This window comes from Typopeltis vanoorti, chromosome 10 (genome assembly GCF_054136105.1).
Source record: "Typopeltis vanoorti isolate ZY-2024b chromosome 10, IOZ_Tvanoo_1.0, whole genome shotgun sequence".
NCBI classification, from domain to species: domain Eukaryota; kingdom Metazoa; phylum Arthropoda; class Arachnida; order Uropygi; family Thelyphonidae; genus Typopeltis; species Typopeltis vanoorti.
The window spans coordinates 3,648,526-3,671,527 of record NC_143558.1 but is presented as its reverse complement, the minus strand read 5'-3'; the positions used below and the strand labels follow the sequence as shown (position 1 = coordinate 3,671,527).

Sequence of the window (23,002 nt, the reverse complement as noted above, 5' to 3'; positions counted from 1 at the left end):
TTGTTTTTTATTGCTAACCATATGTTAAAAATAGAGACTCACATGCGTTTTATTTTTATTTTATTTTTTGTTTTGCTTACCTCTACAATCTCTACTGCGTTTATACCTTTAATATGAATTTCATTACGGAGTCAGTAGACTAAGCAAAGCAACAAGCATCCTTTTCCATAACGTGTTCTCAATGCCGTAGAACGGTGGTTTAAAATCGATTAGTTTAGAAACAGGTTCTCAAGTAGCGCCCTCCCATTTTGTGGAATATAATCATAAGGGAACTTCGTTAACTGCGATACTATTTCTAGTTATAAAAAACATTTTTTGTCTCTGAATTGAACGTGTGAAATATTTTCTTACACATTTCTCTTCAGTATGAAGTTTCGGAAGTATGTAAGTATTTATACTTTACTATTAATATGTTTATATCAGAAGTTAACAGTTTGTTCATAGTAGATAGATATTTTCTAAAAGTTTACGACGTTTCACTGCGTACAATTTAAAAAAAGCTCCTCTGGGTTAAATTGGTAGCTGAGATCATAATCAGCATAATTATGTGCGAAAACTTTATTTCATTAGCACCTTTCAATTGACAATGCAAAGTACAGATATTCTTCTGTACAAAATTTACTGGATATCGTGTTTGTGTCTTTGTAATGGTGTTTGAGAGGGATTTGTTATAGGTGTGTGTGTGTGTGTGTGTGTGTATATGTGTGTGAAAATTATTATTATTTTTTTTATTAGTTATATCAGAGGGCGCTGCTTACACAGCAGACGGATGCATGTACACTGTATCGCTGCTCCTGGTTTTATTGATTTCAAGTGTTATTTAACTCATGTTTCTAACTTGAAAGTGATACTATTTAATTCTACTAGTCACGCTGAAGACAGGGACATTCAAATCACACCAAAATCGGATAAGTAATATTCAAATTTTCAGTGTTACAAGATCATAGAATTTACTGCAGTCACCAGCCAACGAAGAACGAAGGACGTCGTCATTTTAAAAGTCGTACTATAGTCGCTAACGGGAAGAAAGGCTAAAGGTCACCGATACAGCAAAGTTCAAGCAAAAATGAGCTGTAACAAATGCAACAAGCCATTAAGCGATGAAGGGGACGGGCCGCATTGTTCCGGATGTAACAAAAAACAACACTTCCACTGTTAAAGGATCTCAGAAAGCACGTGGAAAGCAAAAGGAGCCGTGAAACGAACCGAATGGCGATGTCAACAGTGCCGTGAGAAAATGAAGAGCAAACACCAAAGAAAAGTAACGACGCACATCAAGGTAAGCCGCTTCCGGATCCGAAAATTACAGATAACTTTGATTCATTTAAACTCATGGTGAAAGACTTATTAAATGCACACATGGAACAAATTAACAAAAAAGTCGAGGAGTATGAACATTAGCAGTTCACTAACGAGACCTCTGAAGAAATATTAGGAACCGTGCGAGAAATCGAAACGAAATTAACGATAGAAACGCAAGAAACACTCCAGCGCGAAAATCAAGAATTGTGGAAAGTGTCAAATGGAACAGATGCTACAAAAAGAAAGAAAAAAAGAACTTCAAATTGAGGGAATAATGAAAGAAAATACAGAAGACTTAAGCAACATAATGCAACTGATCGGCAGCAAAATTGGGATTCAAATCGCAACCACAGATATCACCTATATCAACCGAGGACCACAAAAAAACAAAGAGAGGCCGCCACCAATCATCGCTCGTTTTACCAACAGAAATCTGAGAGACTCCATTCTTACAGCAAGCAAGAAAACAAGGCCGACAACAGCGATCCTAACTGATAAGAAGCTCCCGACGCCAATCTATATAACGGAACACCGAACTCCATACTTCAAAAATCTTCTATACCAAGCAAGGAAGAAAACACAGGGAATAACTACAAGTTCCTGTGGACAAAGAATTCCCAGATATTTTTGAGAAAGAATGAAAACACTCGAGTATACATAATTACAAGTGAATTCGACTTACACAGCCTACCAATATAAAACACTAACTTTTCACATTCTTAAGAATAAGATTAGAACTCATTTAAAAACTATATAATGGAGATCTCAAACATAGGCGAACATATCCAGTCAGACAATATAAACTTCAAGGTCTTTGACTCTTCGAAGAAATGGTCAGACAACATTTCCACGAAAACCAACTTCACTATCATACACACAAACATAAGAAGTATAAAAAAACACTGGCATGCATTGATAACACAGCTCAATTATACCATGATAAACATAGTTGTGCTAATACTGACGAAGTTGCAATAAACGACACAGAAATTTACGCATACAACATACATAATTATCAAACCTACAACTTATGCAGAACAAACAAAAGAGGAGGTCGCATCGTGGCATTTATCAAAGAAAAATACAATGTGACAGAAAAACAAACTCACTTCGAACATGCGGAAAGAAACACTAATTTTGGAAATCACAAATAGCCACAATATTATCAAATACACAATAAACACAATACACAGACCCCCAGATAATAATCCACTCAGTTTTCTTCACGAGTTAGAAACATGGCTAAGCGGCATCGAACCCCGCACAACACACAGGATCATCCTAATAGGAGACATTAACATAAATACGCTTGACCACGCTTCTTCAACCATTAACACATATCTTGATATACTAAGTCAGTACAACATAAACCCTACCATTAACTCCCCAACAAGAGAAGAAATACTCAATAACTCACTAACACAATCATGCATTGATCATGTCAACATACGAGCTCCCATCCATACATATACATCATCAGTAATTAACGTAAAAATTGCCGATCACTACTTTGTCAACATGGTTTTATTACGTTTACTACCCACCACCACAAAACTCGATCATACTAAAGAGCATTGTCGATAACCAAGTAAAAAATACAGACTGCAATTCCCTACTTAAAATAAATGATCCTGTAACATTATACGAGAATTTTCAACTAAAGTTCACAGAAATATACAAAAAAAGCAACAAAACCTACACAAAAGAGGCGACAAACAAACAACAATCCATGGATAAATGACGACATACTAAATACTATTACTGTGAAAGAAAATATATGGAAAAAATTTAGAAAGTCACCCAGTAACAAACATTTACAAACCTCATACAAAAACACAAGAAATCAACTAACAACAAAAATTCGTAGGGCAAAAAGACGCTACTATTTCCAAAAATTCATGGAATATAACGACAACATTAAGCAAACATGGGCTAAACTCAACGAAATAGTAACTCGAAAAAAGAAAACTTGAGCACAAGATTTTATTGCAAAAAGCTTCGGTCAGGACACAAATCAAGAGGAACTAGCAGACTCATTCAAGCATGCTTTCACAAACAACATCACACAACTCAAAAAAGACAAACTACCAACGATCAACAAAAAACTACCGAAACAAAGTCAACAACAAACGATGTATTTTCCACCCGTAACAAAACAGGAACTGAAAGAAGTAACCCTTACAACTAAAACCAAATACCACTCCAGGAATAGACAAAATAAGACTCGCAGACCTTATAACACACTTTGAACAAATAAATCCAGTACCTTTGAAATTCGTGAACATAATATTCGACACAGGCATTATTCCACAACAACTAAAAACTGCAGTAATTACGCCAATATACAAACACGGCAAAAGAAACGAAACTCAGAACTACAGACCAATAGCTACACTACCAGTCATCTCAAAAATTCTAGAAAAAATAACATACCAGACTACAGAACTATTTACAGAAGTACAACATCATCTCACAAAACCAATACGGCTTTCAGAAAACAAAATGTACCATTACTTTATTAGAAGACATCGCCGACACAATAACCAAAGCTCTCAAGAAAAACAAGTACGCCGTCCTTATACTGCTGGACCTAAGCAAAGCATTTGATACACTTGAACATGACATACTACTCACCAAACTATACTTAATAGGTATAAGAGGAACACATCATACATGGTTCAAGAACTACCTCTCAAATAGAACACAAGTAACAAAAATAGGTACATGTCACAGTCGGAGTATACAAGAAAAACATGGTGTACCTGAAGGTGCCATATTATCACCCACTCTATTCAACATATACATTAACGATATTCATAACATATCCATAAGAAGTCAAAAATTTCAATACGCAGATGACACTGCACTGCTAGCAATCTACACAGACATTAACACAGCTCTCTGCAAAGCACAACAAGACCTAAACGAAATCACAACATACTTCCACCAAAACGCAATTCTAATCAACGGCACCAAAACAGAGATATTGATAATACACAACCCAAGAATCATACGCCCTGCATCACTATCGAGACATTGTCACACATACCGCTGACTTAACAACAAAAATACCTGCCAATGTTCCGAAATCAAACCTGTAATACATGCAAAATACTTCGGTCTCTATATAGATTCCCACCTTAAATGGGCGAAACATATAGAATACCTACACACCAAACTCCGGATCATCGCAGCAAAAATCTTCCAAGTAAAAGACATTATTCCATCCAACATAAAAAAAACTCCTATATCATGGTATCTGCGAATCTGCCACCTAACAAAATTAGAAACACCACACAGGAAAATCGTGTCAACAGTGATCTGGACACCTTACACGCAACAACGAATATCCGACAAGCACATGGCGATACACAGAATTCTGAGCATTAAAAACCTGAAACACTACATGACATTAACAAGGAATTACTTCAACATCACCTATCGAAACAACAGAGTCGCATATCGTATAACACGATCTATAACAACTCTTTACATCCCCACACCCTTCAACAACTCATACGGTTCTTTTGTGAAATCTCACCAAACTATACTTAATAGGTATAAGAGGAACACTGCATACATGGTTCAAGAACTACCTCTCAAACAGAACACAAGTAACAAAAATAGGTACATGTCACAGTCGGAGTATACAAGAAAAACACCGTGTACCTCAAGGTGCCATATTATCACCCACTCGATTCAACATATACATTAACGATGTTCATAATATATCCATAAGAAGTCAAATATTTCAAAACGCAGATGACACTGCACTGCTACCAATCTACACAGACATTAACACAGCTCTCTGAAATGCACATCAGATACCCACGCAACTCAACAACGTACCAAGAAATTTAAAACACGTAGATAACTACAGAACACTGAAAAAGTAACTCTGGAAAATATACCAACAAAGTTAAGAAACCATTAACACTAATATACAAATCACAAATCACCAGAATCGAACGCCTACATTCCATCCATAAACAGTAGCAACAACATAAATAGTGAAGGCTAAGTCCCACTCTCTTCATAAAAGCTAACCCAAGCTTCGGAGTAGGTGGGATTAAATCGCCTCACTCATCTACAAGTGATCCTTATAAACAAATGCAGAAATTTCTTTGTATAATCATTCTTTCTCAAACTTTGAAAAAAAAAATATACAAAAAATTCTGTATAATCTTCGTGGTTAATATTAGAATAACATGTGTTGTAAATACATAATATAAAGGCGAAAGAGTATTATTAAAAATTTTAATTGAAATCCAATGTAGAAATTGCAGCACTTAGTGCAGAACTCTGTAAAATTATAAGGTGCAAAATCACACAATATGTTTATTGTATGTATAAATATTTTAGCAATCAAATCATTATTATTATTATTATTAAATATATATATATATATATATATATATATATATATATATATATATATATATATATATATATATATATATATATATATATATATATATATATATATATATATATATATATATATATATATATATATATATATATATATATATATATATATATATATATATATATATATATATATATATATATATATATACAGTATATATATATATATATATATATATATATATATATATATATATATATATATATACAGTATATATATATATATATATATATATATATATATATATATATATATATATATATATATATATATATATATATTTATTTATTATTATTTTTTTTATTTATATATATAACAAAAATATGTATATGTCACAGGCCGGGGTACACAAATGAATCACGGCGTCCCTCAAGGCGCCATATTATCACCCACTCGATTCAACATGTACATTAACGATGTTCATAACATGGCCATAAGAAGTCAAATATTTCAATACGCAGATGACACTGCACTACTAGCAATCCACATAGACATCAACACGACTCTCTGCAAAGCACAACAAGACCTAAACAAAATCACAACATACTTCCACCAAAACGCAATTCTAATCAACGGCACCAAAACACAGATGTTGATAATATACAACCCAAGAATCATACGCCCCACATCACTATCAATACACTGTCACACATACCGCATTAACAACAAAAAAACCTGCCAATGCCTTGAAATCAAACCTGTAACTCGGACAAAACATATGGAATTCCTACACACCAAACTCCGGATCATCGCAACAAAACTCTTCCAAGTAAAAGACATTATTCCATCCAACATAAAAAAAACTCCTATATCACGGTATCTGCGAATCCCTACTCAGATACAGTCTATGCAAAACACATCAAACAGCCACCTAACAAAATTAGAAATATTACATAGGAAAATTGTGTCAACAGTGATTTGGACACCTTATACAACAACCAATGTTCGTCCAGCACATGGCGATACACAGAATCCTGAGCATTAAAAACCTGAAACACTACATGACATTAATAAGGAATTTCTTCAACACCACCTATCGAAAAAACAGAGACACATATCGTGTAACTCGACCTACTACATTCCTACAATCTTCAACAACTCATACGGTTCTTTTGTGAGATCACATGAAATACCCACGCTACTCAACAACCTACCAAGAAATTTAAAACATATAAATAACTACAAAACATTAAAACACGAACTCTGGAAAATATACCAACAAAGTTAATATACCATTAACACTAATATAGACATCACAAATCACCAGCATCCAATTCCTAGATGCCATCAATAAACAGTAACAACAACATAAATAGTGAAGGCTAATCCCACTCTCTTCATAAAAGCTGACCCAAGCTTCGAAGTAGGTGGGATTAATTCGCCTCATTCATCTACACGTAATCCTCATAATCAATGACTGCAGATTATGTAACAAAACCGTCAGTAAGGTGTATAACAATAATGAAGATACTGATAACATTATTCAGATTCTTCTTCTTATTGTGCTGTCTTCTATCGAAGTTCAGCAACCATCTTGGCGAAAAAACTGCGCTCTTGTGCTAATCTGAGCAGTTGTGCACTGCTCTTTCCTGTCCACGTCTTGATGTTGTCAAAACATGATATTCTTTTTCTTCCTCTAGTTCCTTTGCCATCAATTCTTACTACCAAAATTAGAAGTTGGTATTTGCTGTTTCTCATGATGTGGCCAAGATATGATGTTTTTCGTTTCTTGATTATTTGTACAAGATGTTTAGCTTTGCCAATGGATTTTGAGTAATTTTTTCTCTTCATTGGTAATTTTCTCTGTCCATGATATCTTTAGCATTCTTCTGTATAGCCACATCTCAAAGGCTTCGATTTTCTTCATGGTTATCGCCTTCAATGTCCATGTTTCAACTCCATAGAGCAGAATAGACCACACATAGCATTTCAGCATTCGGCATCTGACTTCCATGTTTAGGTCTTTATTGCAGAATAGTGTTCTCATTTTCATGAAGGACTGCCGTGCAACTTCAATCCTTGTCTTTATATCTATTTCTAGATCCCACCGTTCATTAAGCCAACAACGAAGATATTTATATCTTGACACTTGATCAATATTTTTCCAATTGAGTGTCAGTTTCATTGATAAGGCTGGATGTTTGCTGATGATCATGTATTTTGTCTTGTTGATGTTTATATTTATTCCCATTCTTTGGTTTTCTATGTATACTCTGTCAATGAGTTTTTGGAGATCCATAATGTTATCTGCAATTAGCACGGTGTCATCTGCATATCGTAGGTTGTTAACAATCTTTCCATTTATTGTGATTCCCTCTGGGCATTCTTCCAATGCTTTTTTAAAGATTATAATCGATTTAATAAAAAAAAAAAACCCGAATCATTGTAAATTTAAACGAATTATTGTGAATATTAATGTGAAAAAAGATGTCAAACACATTGTTAATATCATTATTTATGCAGTTTAAATAAGATACAGCAATCCTAGCATTCTGTACTAAAAAAAAAAAAAATTATATTGATAGAGATAATCGTGTAATCTATCCTGTGTAACTAAACTATAACTGATTATAAACTATAACTAAAATCGTTATTACTACTAATAACACACGAATTGTTGAACTATATGACCTACGCACTGTACAAATTATGCAACAAATTGGAATCTGAATTGAACCACATGTGAAAAATTGTAGTATTAACTCTTAAATTGTATGTAACGTAACTATATTAAATTGTATGTATTATATAAATATGTGTATTATATGTATTATATAAATATGTGTATTATATGTATTATATAAATTGTGTGTATATGTATATAATTTATTTGACAGATAATAAAGTATTATTTGACATATTATTATTATTTTTTTAATTTTTTTTTTTTTAAGTTTGAGAAAGAGTGATTATACACACAAATTTCTGCATTTATTTATAAGGATTACTTGTAGACGAGTTAGGCAAGTCAATCCCACCTACCCCGAAGCTTGGGTTAGCTTTTATGAAGAGAGTAGGATTAGCCTTCACTATTTATGTTGTTGCTACTATTTATGGATGGAATGTAGGCGTTCGATGCTGGTGATTTGTGATGTGTATATTAGTGTTAATGGTTTCTTAACGTTGTTCGTATATTTTCCAGAGTTCGTTTTTTAATGTTCTGTAGTTATCTACGTGTTTTAACTTTCTTGGTAGGTTGTTGAGTTGGGTGGGTATCTGATGTGATCTCACAATAGAACCGTATGAGTTGTTGAAGGGTGTGGGGATGTAGAGAGTTGTTGTAGGTCGTGTTATACGATATGTGTCTCTGTTGTTTCGATAGGTGATGTTGAAGTAATTCCTTGTTAATGTCATGTAGTGTTTCAGGTTTTTAATGCTCAGAATTATGTGTATCGCCATGTGCTTATCGGATATCGGTTGTTGCATGTAAAGTGTCCAGATCACTGTTGACACGATTTTCCTGTGTGGTGTTTCTAATTTTGTTAGGTGGCTGTTTGATGTATTTGCATAGACTGTTATTCCGTATCTGAGTAGGGATTCGCAGATACCGTGATATAGGAGTTTTTTTTATGTTGGGTGGAATAATGTCTTTAACTTGGAAGAGTTTTGCTGCGATGATCCGGAGTTTGGTATGTAGGTATTCTATATGTTTTGTCCATTTAAGGTGAGAATCTATATAGAGACCGAGGTATTTTGCGTGTGTTACAGGTTTGATTTCGGAACATTTGCAGATATTTTTGTTGTTAATGCAGCGGTATGTGTGACAATGTATCGATAGTGATGCAGGGCGTATGATTCTTGGGTTGTGTATTACAAAATCTGTGTTTTGGTGCCGTTGATTAGAATTGCGTTTTGGTGGAAGTATGTTGTGATTTTATTTAGGTCTTGTTGTGCATTGCAGAGAGCTGTGTTAATGTCTGTGTGGACTGCTAGTAGTGCAGTGTTCATCTGCGTATTGAAATATTTGACTTCTTATGGATATGTTATGAACATCGTTAATGTACATGTTGAATAAAGTGGGTGATAATATGGCACCTTCAGTACACCGTGTTTTACTTGTATACTCCGACTGTGACATGCACCTATTTTTGTTACTTGTGTTCTGTTTGAGAGGTAGTTCTTGAACCATGTATGCAGTGTTCCTCTTATACCTATTGAGTATAGTTTGGTGAGTAGTATGTCATGTTCAAGTGTGTCAAATGCTTTGGTTAAGTTCAGCAGTATAAGGACGGCGTACTTGTTTTTGTCGAGAGCTTTGTTTATTGTGTCGGCGATGTCTTCTAATAATGTAATTTTGCTTTTTTTTTTCTTCTCTGAAAGTCATATTGGTTTTGTGAGATGATGTTGTACTTCTGTAAATAGTTCTGTAGTCTGGTGTGTGTTATTTTTTCTACAATTTTTGAGATGACTGGTAGTGTAGCTATTGGTCTGTAGTTCTGAGTATCGTTTCTTTTGCCGTGTTTGTATATTAGCGTAATTGTTGCAGTTTTTAGTTGTTGTGGAATAATGCGTGTGTCGAATATTATGTTCACAAGTTTCAAAGGTATTTGATTTATTTGTTCAAAGTGTGTTATAAGGTCTGTGAGTCTTATTTTGTCTATTCCTGGATTGGTATTTGGTTTTAGTTGTAAGGGTTACTTCTTTCAGTTCCTGTTTTGTTACGGGTGGAAAATACATCGTTTGTTGTTGACTTTGTGTCGGTAGTTTTTTGTTGATCGTTTGTAGTTTGTCTTTTTTGAGTTGTGTGATGTTGTTTGTGAAAGCATGGTTGAATGAGTCTGCTAGTTCCTCTTGGTTTGTGTCCTGACCGAAGCTTTTTGCAATAAAATCTTGTGCTCAAGTTTTCTTTTTTCGGGTTACTAATTCGTTGAGTGTAGCCCATGTTTTCTTAATGTTGTCGTTATATTCCATGAATTTTTGGAAGTAGTAGCGTCTTTTTGCCCTACGAATTTTTGTTGTTAGTTTATTTCTTGTGTTTTTGTATAAGGTTTGTAAATGTGTGTTACTGGTGACGTTTTATTTTTTTTCCATAGATTTTCTTTTTCAGTAATAGTATTTAGTATGTCGTCATTTATCCATGGATTTTTGTCTGTTTGTCGCCTCGTTTGTGTAGGTTTTGTTGCTTTTTTGTATATTTTTGTGAACTTTAGTTGAAAATTGTCGTATAATGTTACAGGATCTTTATTATTAGTAGGGAATGCCAGTCTGTATTTTTTACTTGGTTATCGACAATGCTCTTTAGTATGATCCAGTTTTGTCGACGTTTGTGGTGGTGGGAGGGGGGGGGAGGTAGGAAACGTAATAAAAGAAGTTGAGACAAAGTAGTGATCGGCAATTTTTATGTTAATTACTGATGATGTATATGTATGGATGGGAGCTCGTATGTTGATATGATCAATGCATGATTGTGTTAGTGAGTTATTGAGTATTTCTTCTCTTGTTGGGGAGTTAATGGTAGGGTTTATGTTGTACTGACTTAGTATATCAAGATATGTGTTAATGGTTGAAGAAGCGTGGTCAAGCGTATTTATGTTAATGTCTCATATTAGGATGAGACTGTGTGTTGTACGGGGTTGGATACCGCTTAGCCATGTTTCTAAGTCGTGAAGAAAACTAAGTGGATTATTATCTGGGGGTCTGTATATTGTGTTTATTGTGTATTTGATACTATTGTGGCTATTTGTGAGTTCCAAAATTAGTGTTTCCGCATGTTCGAAGTGAGTTTGTTTTTCTGTCACATTGTATTTTTCTTTGATAAATGCCACTATGCCACCTCCTCTTTTGTTTGCTCTACATAAGTTGTAGGTTTGATAATTATGTATGTTGTATGCGTAAATTTCTGTGTCGTTTATTGCAACTCCGGTCAGTATTAGCGCATCTATGTTTATCATGGTATAATTGAGTTGTGTTATCAATGCAAGCCAGTGATTCTTTATACTTCTTATGTTTGTGGTGTTGATAGTGAAGTTGGTTTTGGTGGAAATGTTATCTGACCATTTCTTCAAAGTGTCAAAGACCTTGAAGTTTATGTTGTCTGACTGGAAATGTTCTCCTATGTTTGAGATCTCCATTATATAGTTTTCAAATGAGTTCTAATCTTATTCTAATATTATAGTAGTAATCAAATAAAAAAAAATCAGCTAACGCCTTTTTATTCCCGTATACGGGGAGTAGGCGAGGCCATTTAGCCCTATCTAACTTTTGGAGACTGAGTGGGCAGTTCAATCTCCACTGGTACCAATCAGAGATAGATGGCCCAAGGCTATCACTAATTAAGCGGTACTCAGTGAAGAGAGACGGCTCAAATGTGCCGCCATCTCGTGGTCCCTAACCTTAATACAATATATTTAATGTCTGAAATAATGTGGGTTCTACGGTCGATTTTCTTGAGTTTACAGGACGAAAAACCCGAGTTTCCTGGAGGAAAAACCTGCTTGCCCGTGCCAGAGATCGACTAACTCGGGAACCGGTCGAAAAAAGGCTTAGAAAAATTTCCTGTAGTCGCCGACTAGACTCGAAACCAAGTCTTCCTTCGTGCGGCCAAGCGCCGTGGTTGGCAAACGTCACATCCACTGAGCTACATAGGCTCTATTTTATAGTAGTATTAAAATATTATTAATTAAAATTATTTAATATTATGCTAATATTAAAATAATAATAATAATTATTATTATTATTACTTATGTATGTATCCTATAAATCAGTTTACTTATCAGTTGATGATGAATTAGCCTGTCTCATACAGAGATGACCAGGTTTTCCTCCTGGAAATTCGCGTTTTTCATCCTGAAAAATAGATAAACCAACCAGAAAAACAGATAAACGAGAACTCATGAAGTTACTTCTATCCAATTTCATCAGAAGAGGGTGTAGCATGATTTCTCGCTCTATCACGGACCTTCACCACTCTACAGACCAGTCGTGGTTTTCGTTACACGAATGTAAGCAGTTTATCGGTGTTGTTGATTGCTACATTAATGTATAACTTACTTTGGTAAGCACGAACCTATCCATATCGAACTTCTGATTTCCCTATCATTGTTTCTAGTAATCTTTGGTTACTCAATTATCACCTGGGTCTTCCTAAGCATTTTATGGCTGATTAGATTTCTGTTCGCTGAAAATATTGCCAACTGTTAATTTTGGCTGTCAGTCTTTTGCCACTGTTAAGAACTGATAAGTTACTATTATGGTGTCCTTTGATAATACTTCTGTTGAAGTTCTTAAATAGTTTTCCATGTGCCACTGTATACAGATATATAATCGAATCTAGGACTACATGTTTCCATTTCTACTGCTATACTTAACAGAGTAGGTTATGCGTCCAGCAACAAGATATATCTATTAGCATGTTTAATTCTAAAACAGCGAAGTGTACCAGTATTTATTTCAACTTAATGTATATCTATAATTTTCCTAAGGTACGACGAAGATGAACGACAAGCATTTAGAAATGCATATAATTCTGATAATACTTACAATGGAAATTTTGATGGTAATTTTATAGACTTAATCCACAGTTGAATTGTTCATTTGGAGCAAAAGTTTTCGATTAGAAAATTAACAAAATTATTTATTCTACAATATTTTTGTTCTTTTATATTATCAATACTTTATGTAGTTTCTCAATGGTATTGTTAGTCTTTCAGTTTATCCCCACCATAATTTTACTGATAGATTCTTTTTCTTCGTATAATTTTTCTGTTACCTATTATGAACAGGTTTCTTGACTATATCGATGAATTCTTGACTACTTTCTTTTATAATAAATTTATAAAATGTTCTGTTTTAAAATATTCTTCTCATACTTCAGTTTGCACTATTTTAAACACCATTACAAGTGTAATTATTATCTTCTGAATTTAATTCTCAGTGAGACTTTATGCATCGGTAGTATGGTAGGCACTTCTGACCAGATCAAGATCAAGATAAGATAAAGAATCGTGACGTGATTGGTTGACGTCATTGTGGGCGTGGCTTCACGGGTTTGGAATGTTAGGAATTTCCCTGTGGGCATATGTGTTAATGGCTTCAGTTTTTGTGTTTTGGATCGCGTTTGGAATTGTGGGTGATGGTTGAGATAACGATTCGTGTTGTGATTGGTGGACACTTCTGACCAGATCAAGATCAAGATAAGATAAGGAATCGTGACGTGAATGCTTGTTAATTTAGGAAAATGTCAGGGTTAAGGGTCAGGTAAACAGTACTGTAAGGAAAAACAAACGAGTCAAGTGTCTTTGCAGTTGCAGCAATTCGTTCATCCCGTGCAGCTATCGTATTGTGTTGTGATGATTGGTATCCAGGAAAGTAAAGTAAAATAATGGGTGAGTCACAAAAGTCATTGAAATTTTCTTTCTTCAGGAAAATAGCACAGACAAAACTCTTCACCCAGCTCTAAAAGGATGGAAACCGATTATTATTTTAGAAGACACGTACATTGTGATGTACAGGGTGTTCGGGATAAATTTGACAGTTTCGTAAGGAAAAAGAAAATCTTCTTTGTATCTATTAAATTTAATGAATTGACAAAAAAACATTACAGGCAGAGTTAATTACAATACTATCAACAAGATTTACTCAAAATAACCACCATTAGCATCGATCACAGCTTCAATTCTGCTTCGGAACCTCGAACAAGCTGATGCTACAGTCTCCCTGGGAAGGGCCGCAAAAACTGTTTTAATTTTATCCATTAACTGGGCTTTTGTATTACTGGAAGTGCAATTGGTGTCTTTTTCAACTGCGCCCCATACAAAATAATCCATGGGGTTAAGGTCTGGGGAGTTTGGAGGCCAAACATTTGGACTGGTGAAGTCGTAGAAATTTTCAGACAACCATTTTTGACTTTTCCCAGAGGTGTGGCAAGGGGCCGAATCCTGCTGCCATACATACGGCCTACCATTGCCTACCCTTGTTATCCAGGGCTTGACTACAGTTAGCAACTCCACGAACAAAGCCCGAATTCCAATGCCAGGGTTCTTCAACACCTGTTCCTGCAGATTTGCGAGGAATTCTGCCGTACGAACGCAATCAGATCGTCTGCTAGGGATCTTTCTTCTTGCTACATCCTCGTAGTCACCATTGCAAGTCTCTAGTTCATGCCTGATTGTTTTTACTGTATTCAGGGAGCATTGGGCAGCAGTCGTAATATCCTTATTTTGATGGCGGGCACGAATCATCATGATACAAGTTATTCTCTTCCATGATTCAGGTGGGTTCCAGCTATCCATCCTTTCTGACATCTTGTATATGAATGAAGAAGGGTCCAAACTTTTAAATGAAGAGAAGTGTGTGTTAATACATGTAACTTACGGAAAAATATAATTAATTATAAATATGTCAAATTTATCCTGAACACCCTGTATTTATTCAGGACCACTTGGGAAAAGTTATGCAGGAAGTGGTCTGATATCCTCGGCTACTTGCAAAGAATAGTTGACTACGAAATGGACCACAGTGAGTGTTATATTCTGAAATGCCAATATGGGGAACTAATACTTGATGATACAGGAGTGATGGAAGTAAAGTTTTTTTCTATTAGTTGTGAAGAAGCTGAGCGATATTCACCAAAAATGTATGATATTGATAACACTGGCCAACAAAAAAATTTTTTTTCTGCTGATTATGATCTGACACTTGTTTTTTACTAATTTCGGTGTGCTGATTTCAAATATCAAACCCATTTTTCTCTATCACGTCAGGTTTTTCCTCTATAGCATTTTCTTTTTGCTAATTTGTAAGTTTTTGATAGTTTTAAGGAGGCAGTACTATTTAGAGGATCAGAAAAATCGATTTTTTAATATTATTTTCTGAAAGTATGTACTTTTAAAAATCTGTTTCTAAATTTTTATTAAGAAAGTCGAAAAATTCCCGAAGATATAGCCTATTATTCAAAGCGGTGCGCAGCAGAATCAGAGCGCTCACCGCTCTCGCTTGTTAGTAAACGAATAAATGTGTAAGAACCTGCAACGGCACGTACTGGCACTTTGAATGTGAGAGAGGCCGATAACTGACCTAATACATTTAGGTGATGAAAAGTAGGCGATGACAACTGCCAAAAACACAGGTTCTGAAGTTATTAAAATATAGAGACCATAACTGGATCATCTGTGTGGATCTTAAAATGGTAAACTTTTTACTTGGCTTTCAAAGAGGATATACAAAGTTTCCGTGTTTTCTATGCTTCTGGGATAGTCGAGTTAGAAACCAACACTGGAGTCAGAAACATTGGCCTCTTAGAATATCCTTAAATGTTGGAGAACAGAATGTTATAAATCAACCTTTAATCGACAGAGAAAAAATAATTTTCCCACCTCTACACATCAAACTAGGTCTTATGAAGCAGTATGTTAAAGCTTTAGATTTACAAGGTGACTGTTTCCAATACATATGTGAAAAATTTCCACAACTTAGTTATGAAAAAATTAAAGCTGGTGTATTTGATGGACCACAAATTAGAACTTTAATGAGAGACCCAAATTTCATCAACTCTATGAACGAAATTGAGAAAGAGGCCTCAACTTCATTTACGATGGTTGCAAATAATTTTCTTGGAAACAAAAAGGCGTGCAATTACAACGATCTAGTGGAAACAATGCTTGAAAACTTCCAGCACCTAGGTTGCAACATGTGCATAAAGCTTCATTTCCTATATTTCATTTCATCTTGATAGATTTCATCTTCATTTCATCTTGATAGATTTCCCAAGAATTTAGGTGCTGTAAGCGATAAATAAGGCGAAAGATTTCATCAAGACTTAAAATCTATGGAAGATCAGTACCAAGGACGATGGGATTCTCACATGATGGCCGACTACTGTTGGAGTATTCAAAGGGATTGCCAAAACAGAACACACAGCAGAAATTGCTACAGACAAAATTTTGTTCCCTGAAACTCATGTGTAAGTAAAATTGTTATTTTTTTATAAATATTTTTGTAATTTTTAATGAATATTGTTAAGTAGTTAGGTATCTAATCATCGGCCTCTCTCGCATTCAAAGCACCAGTAAGTGCCGTTGCAGGTTCTTACGCATTTATTCATTTACTAACAAGCGAGAGTGGTGAGCACTCCGATTTTGATCTGCGCACCACTTTGAATAATAGGCTATATCTTCAGGAATTTGCACCCAAATGAGTAAAAAACAAGTCTCATATAAAAGTCAGCAAAAATTGTATTGGACAGTGTAATCATTTACTATTTTTGGAAACTGAATTACCATCTGTTAGTATCATGGGGAAAATTATCGCTAATCATTTAAATTCATCAATGGTAAAATTCGACTTTCAAGATTTTATCTAATTCGATAAAGATTCTTTATTTTGGGACATTTACGAACATTTTAAAAAACTGTTTGTGTATATTTGCTGACAAAAGAATACACAGAATGTTTAAGGAGGCATGGTGTCATTTCCAGACTACACAATATCAAATGTATAGAAGTGTGGTTACCATGGTATCTGATTTAAAAATTCTTTTGCATGACCAGCTATTTTGATGTAATGTAACCAAGAAACAGTGAGTAACAAAAATTTTATTCATTGAACTCTTTGGAAAATGTTAAGAGTCTAAACTAAATATTGTAAAATATTTTTAGGTAATTACATGTTTCAAATTTTTCTCAGTGAATATACTTGTAAATAGTATTTCAGCAAAATAAAATATGCATTTGTAAACTTAAATGAACGGAGATGTGTGCTTTTGTCGTTGCGTTTTTCCACAGTGAATTTTTTACTCAGTTATTCTGATTAGAACTTGATATTTAAATCCAGAACTTTATATCTTAATACAATTCTGTTTAATTATTTTTTTTTAAAATCACAACTGTGAAATTAATGCCAGGACGGGAGAAAAAAAAGTGTTGAAAACTAATATCTATGTATTGATTATTTTAGAAATTGCCTAATGCTACCTATTGACATTATTTGAGTTATCTGAAAACAATTCGTTCACATAATCGAAAATCCGAACTGTTAGAATTTGGTTGTTTTACAGAGAGAGCAGCTAATTAACCCAAAACGTGACTTTAACTCTTAAAGTTTGGTATAGAAAAATGTTTGTACTCTCCAGATAACACATACAAATTTTACCTTTCCCCACACAAAGTAAGACAAAAACACACCAACAGTATATCCAACAGCATGCAAAAACATGTTGTTGAGTCATCTGTGCAAAAGGTTCATTTTTGAAGGAACAGTCAGGATATGGCATATAGTAAGGATAAACAGTACTATAAGAAAAAACCATAGAGTCGAGTGACATTGCACTTAAGGTAATCGTTCATCCACTGCAGCTGCTGTTTAGTGTTGGGGTGTTTTGTGTTTGGTAATGTAAAAATAACGGGTGAGCCACAAAATTCTTTGAAAGTTTCTTTGTGAAAAGTTCTAATTGTTTAGAATTTTGTAACAGAAAGTTAACATAAAATATAAGATCAGACCTTTATCTCAGAGCTAACAATCCGTGAAATAATAATAATAATAATAATAATCATCATCATCAAATTCCTGCCATGTACCCTCAAGGGGTGTACAGGATATGATAGTACTACATGAAAAAAATTACATCATTATTAATTTCCAATCTACAATTTTCCTCCAAATCAGTCTGTTACTTGTCAAGACTCTGACATTATCAGATCTTATATTTCTATCGTCTAAAGCATTTTGTACCGTATCAATCCACCTATATCTTGGTCTTCCTCTGGGTCGTTTTGCTGCCAACCTGGCAGAGAACACTTGTTTTGCTAATCTTTCCTCGCCCATTCTGTTTAAGTGACCATACCACCTAAGATTAGCTCTGCTAACGCATTCCTGGATGCTGACAATGTCAAGTTCTTTCCTAATATCCTCATTTTTAATATGATATTGCCATTGATGTCATCTGTTCATGCCTATAATCTTTCTCAGGACTCTCATATCTGCCGTCTCTAGTCTTTGATCAAGTGTTTTACTTCTGACCCAGCTCTCAGATCCATAAGTTAAAACTGGCTTGAACACTGTCTTGTACACAGCTAATTTAGTGTTCTGACTGATTTCTCTCTTATTCCATATGAATTTATTCAATTGACTTCCCACCATACCAGCTTTGCTGATTCTGTTGTCTATTTCTATATTTAATTTACCATCTTCAGTAAAAATCGTGCCTAAATAGCTAAAATGTTTTACTTGTTCCACAGGTTCTCCATTCACAACACAGTTGACATTTTCAATGATTCTGCCTATTTTCATTGTCTTTGTCTTTTCATTCCTGACCTTCATACCGTATCTATTACAACAGCTATTCAATTTAGTCAGTGAATCTTGCATACTTGTAGCAGATTTATTCAGAAGTATAACATCATCTGCATAAAGCAAAGAGCTGACATTAACATCTCCAATTTTGATATCATGTTTAATACCACTTTCCTTCATAATGTGAACCATATAGATAATGAATAACAGAGGGGATAATGTAATTCCTTGTCTCACACCAGATTTAACATTAAACCATCTTCCTGTACTTCCTTCAATTCTAACTGCTGACTTACAACTCAAATAAAGACTAAGTATTGCTTGATATAATGCCCCATTGACACCATATAACTGAAGCGTATTGAATAGCTTCTCTCTTGACACCTTGTCATATGCCTTTTCCAGATCGACAAAACTTAAATACAGATCTTTGTTATATTCCCATGCTTTCTCGACTATTTGTCGTAAAGTGAAGATCTGATCCTGACAGCCTCTATTTGGCCTGAATCCAGCTTGTTCTTCACCAAGCTTTTCTTCCATGATTCTTCTCAACCGTTTCTCAAGTATACTTGCATAGATCCTGCCAGGAACACTCAGCAGGGAAATAGCTCTGTAATTCTCACATTCAGTTTTATTTCCCTTTTTATATATGGGTACTATGAGAGCTCTACTCCAATCATCGGGAATTCGTCCCGCTGTCCAGGCTTTCTGAACTATGCAGTGCAGCCACTGTAAGACTTTTATACCACCATACTTCAGCATTTCTGGTCGAATATCATATACTCCTGCTGCCTTTCCACATTTCAAGCCTTTGACGGCTTTTTCTACTTCTAGTATGGATATATATTCCTGACTGCATGCCTGGTCAGTGTTTTTTACCACTGTGCTGTCATCACTGGTTGTTTCATTTAGCAGTTTTTCAATAATAATAATAATAATTTTATTATTTTTAATAATAATAATAATAATAATAATAATAATAATAATAATAATAATAATAATAATAATAATAATAATAATAATATTTTTTTTTTATTGTTCTTTCAAATATTTACATATGTATAATGATCATCTATTCAGTACATTAATTTACAAGGTTCAGCACTTTGTGCTACATATAATGAGATTTAAATAGTAATGATGATAACAGTTTTTTTTATATAACAATCATAATAATAATTTACAATTATATTCTTCAGGGTTACATAAGTTGTATAATATTACATGCTGTAGTTTACTATTATTTTTTCAAGTTTGAAAAGGTGTGATTATACAACAGTATTTACACATATGCAATCTAAATATTACATTTCCTAATTCTCACAAACATGCAGTGTAAACTCATGATTTACATTTAAAAGAATTTTTTTTATTACATTGCATACATTTGATTACATATGATACATTACTTACATTTGTTTACATGTGATATTTACATTACGTACATTGCTTTACATATGATACATACATTACATACATTGGTTTACATGTGATAAGTACATTACATGCATTTGGTTACATATGATACATCTCGGATGAAAACTAATTTTTTGCTTTCATCCTCGAAGCTTATATGTAAGCTTATCTGAGGATGACACCGGTTGGTTATTATGTATATATTTTTTGCTGTGTTGAGAAGCTACGAAATCTACGAAATTAATAATAATAATAATAACAAAAAAAATCAGCTAACGCCTTTTTATTCCCGTATACGGGAGTAGGCGAGGCCATTTAGCCCTATCTAACTTTTGGAGAATGAGTGGGCAGTTCAATCTCCATTGGTACCCAATCATAGACAGATGGCCAAAAGCTATCACTAATTAAGTGGTACGCAGTGAAGAGAGACGGCTCAAATGTGCCGCCATCTCGTGGTCCCTAACACAATATATTTAATGTCTGAAATAATGTGGGTTCTACGGTCGATTTTCTTGAGTTTACAGGACGAAAAACCCGAGTTTCCGGGAGGAAAAACCTGCTTGCTCGTGCCAGAGATCGACTACTCGGGAACCGGTCGAAAAAAGGCTTAGAAAAATTTCCTATAGTCGCCGACTAGACTCGAAACGAAGTCTTCCTTCGTGCGGCAAGGCGCGGTGGTGTGCAAACGCCACATCCACTGAGCTACACAGGCTCTCAAATAATAATAAGAATAATAATAATGATAATAATTTTTTTTTTAAACATTTTATTATGTCTCAGCATAAATTACATACAATAATAATATTTACAATATTTACAATAAGGATTATACAGAATTTTTGAATTTAGAATATACATAATAATAATAATAATAATAATAATAATAATAATAATAATAATAATAATAATTTTTTATTGTTCTTTCAAATATTTACATATTTACAATGATCATCTATTCAGTATATTATTTTACAAGGTTCAGCACTTTGTGCTACATATAATGAGATTTAAATAGTAATGTTGTTAACAGTTTTTTTATATAACAATCATAATAATAATTTACAATTATATTGTCCAGAGTTACATAAGTTGTATAATATTACATGTTGTGGTTTACTATTTTTTTTTCCAAGTTTGAAAAGGTGTGATTATACAACAGTATTTATACATATGCAATCTGAATATTATGTGTCCTTATTTTCACAAACATACGGTGTAAACTCATGATTTACTTTTAAAATAATTTTTTTTTACATTCCATACATTTGTTACAGTTATTATATACATTACATTCATTTGTTTACATATGATATATTACTTACATTTGTTTACATGTGATATTTACATGACGTGCATTGGTTTACATATAATACATGCATTGGTTTTCTTGTGATACGTACATTACATGCATTTGGTTACATATGATACATCTTGGATGAGAACTAATTTTTTTACCTTTCAGTCTCGAAGCTTAAATGTAAGCTTATCTGAGGATGACACCAGTTGGTTATTATGTATTGTTTTTTTTTTTTTTTGCTGTGTTAGGATGCTACGGAATCTATGATTGAGAAATTCGCGCACGCGCACTCACACGCAGACGCACGCACGCACACACACACACACACACGCACACGCGCGCACGCGAACCCCCCTCCCCACACACACAATAAATTGGAATGTACTGATGCGTCGCTGAACGGGAAGCCTGAGCGAATATATTGTGTTTCATTAAGTTTGTATGGTATTTTGGGTGCGTGTTTCTTGTTCGTAGTATGTCCTTAGAGCTCTTTTCAGGCTATTGTAGTTTGTAAGGTTTCTGTATTCAAAAGGTAATTTGTTTATCATGTCTGGGATGTAGAAGTTTCGCGTGGCCTTTCCGTAGTGATTATTGTATTTATATGTGATATAATTAGTAGTCTGAGGTCTTGTTATACGGTATGTATTTCTGACTGTCCTGTAGTTGGCATCGAAATAATGTTTTAGCAAGGCTGCATAGTGACATAAATGTTTTGCTGTCAGTATTTTGTGTTCTGCCATTGCAATGTTTATAAGGTCGTGATTTTCTCTTTGTTCCCAAAAGATCAGTTTTGTCATTTTGTACTGTAGCGACATTAGTCTATTTAATTTGTAGGGTGCACAGAAGGCATACGTTGTTATCGCGTATCTTAGTATATTTTGTCTTAGTGGTTTGTATATTAGTGTTTTTAGGCATATGGGAACTATGTCTTTTAATCTGTAGAGTTTACCACTTATTGTTCGGAGTTTGTTGTGTAGATGTTTTATATGGCTATTCCAGTTCATATCTGCATCGAGGTAAATTCCAAGGTATCGTATTGTTTCACCTGAGTGATTGTAGTGGTTTTGCTGTTCTGTGTGTTTTTTGTATTGGAAAGTGGATGTTGGATGGTTATATATTTGTTATCAACTGGTCGAGTCAGTGGATTTCTGAATATCATTAATTTTGTCTTTTCTGAGTTTAGGTGCATGGAGTTTTTCGTGAGCAGTCTATGATCAGATTTATGTCATGTTGCATATTTGTTTGGGCTATGCTTGCGTTATTATGGATGGATATTATTGCTGTATCGTGTGCGTATTGGAATATCTTACCTTTGAATGGTAACTGATTAA

The 23,002-nt window shown here is 34.1% G+C and overlaps 1 protein-coding gene across 1 annotated transcript in view; it reads left to right on the top strand.

Annotated features, from left to right (window-relative positions):
• The first annotated feature begins 234 nt into the window (after positions 1-234).
• Positions 235-23,002, top strand: part of LOC150102135 (5'-3' exonuclease PLD3-like) — a 217,721-nt gene continuing 194,953 nt past the window's right edge. The window contains exon 1 of the mRNA XM_090398904.1: positions 235-384. Coding sequence (XP_090255030.1) covers positions 367-384 — 18 coding nt within the window. The 5' untranslated portion in view covers positions 235-366. The remainder of the gene's footprint in view (positions 385-23,002) is intronic.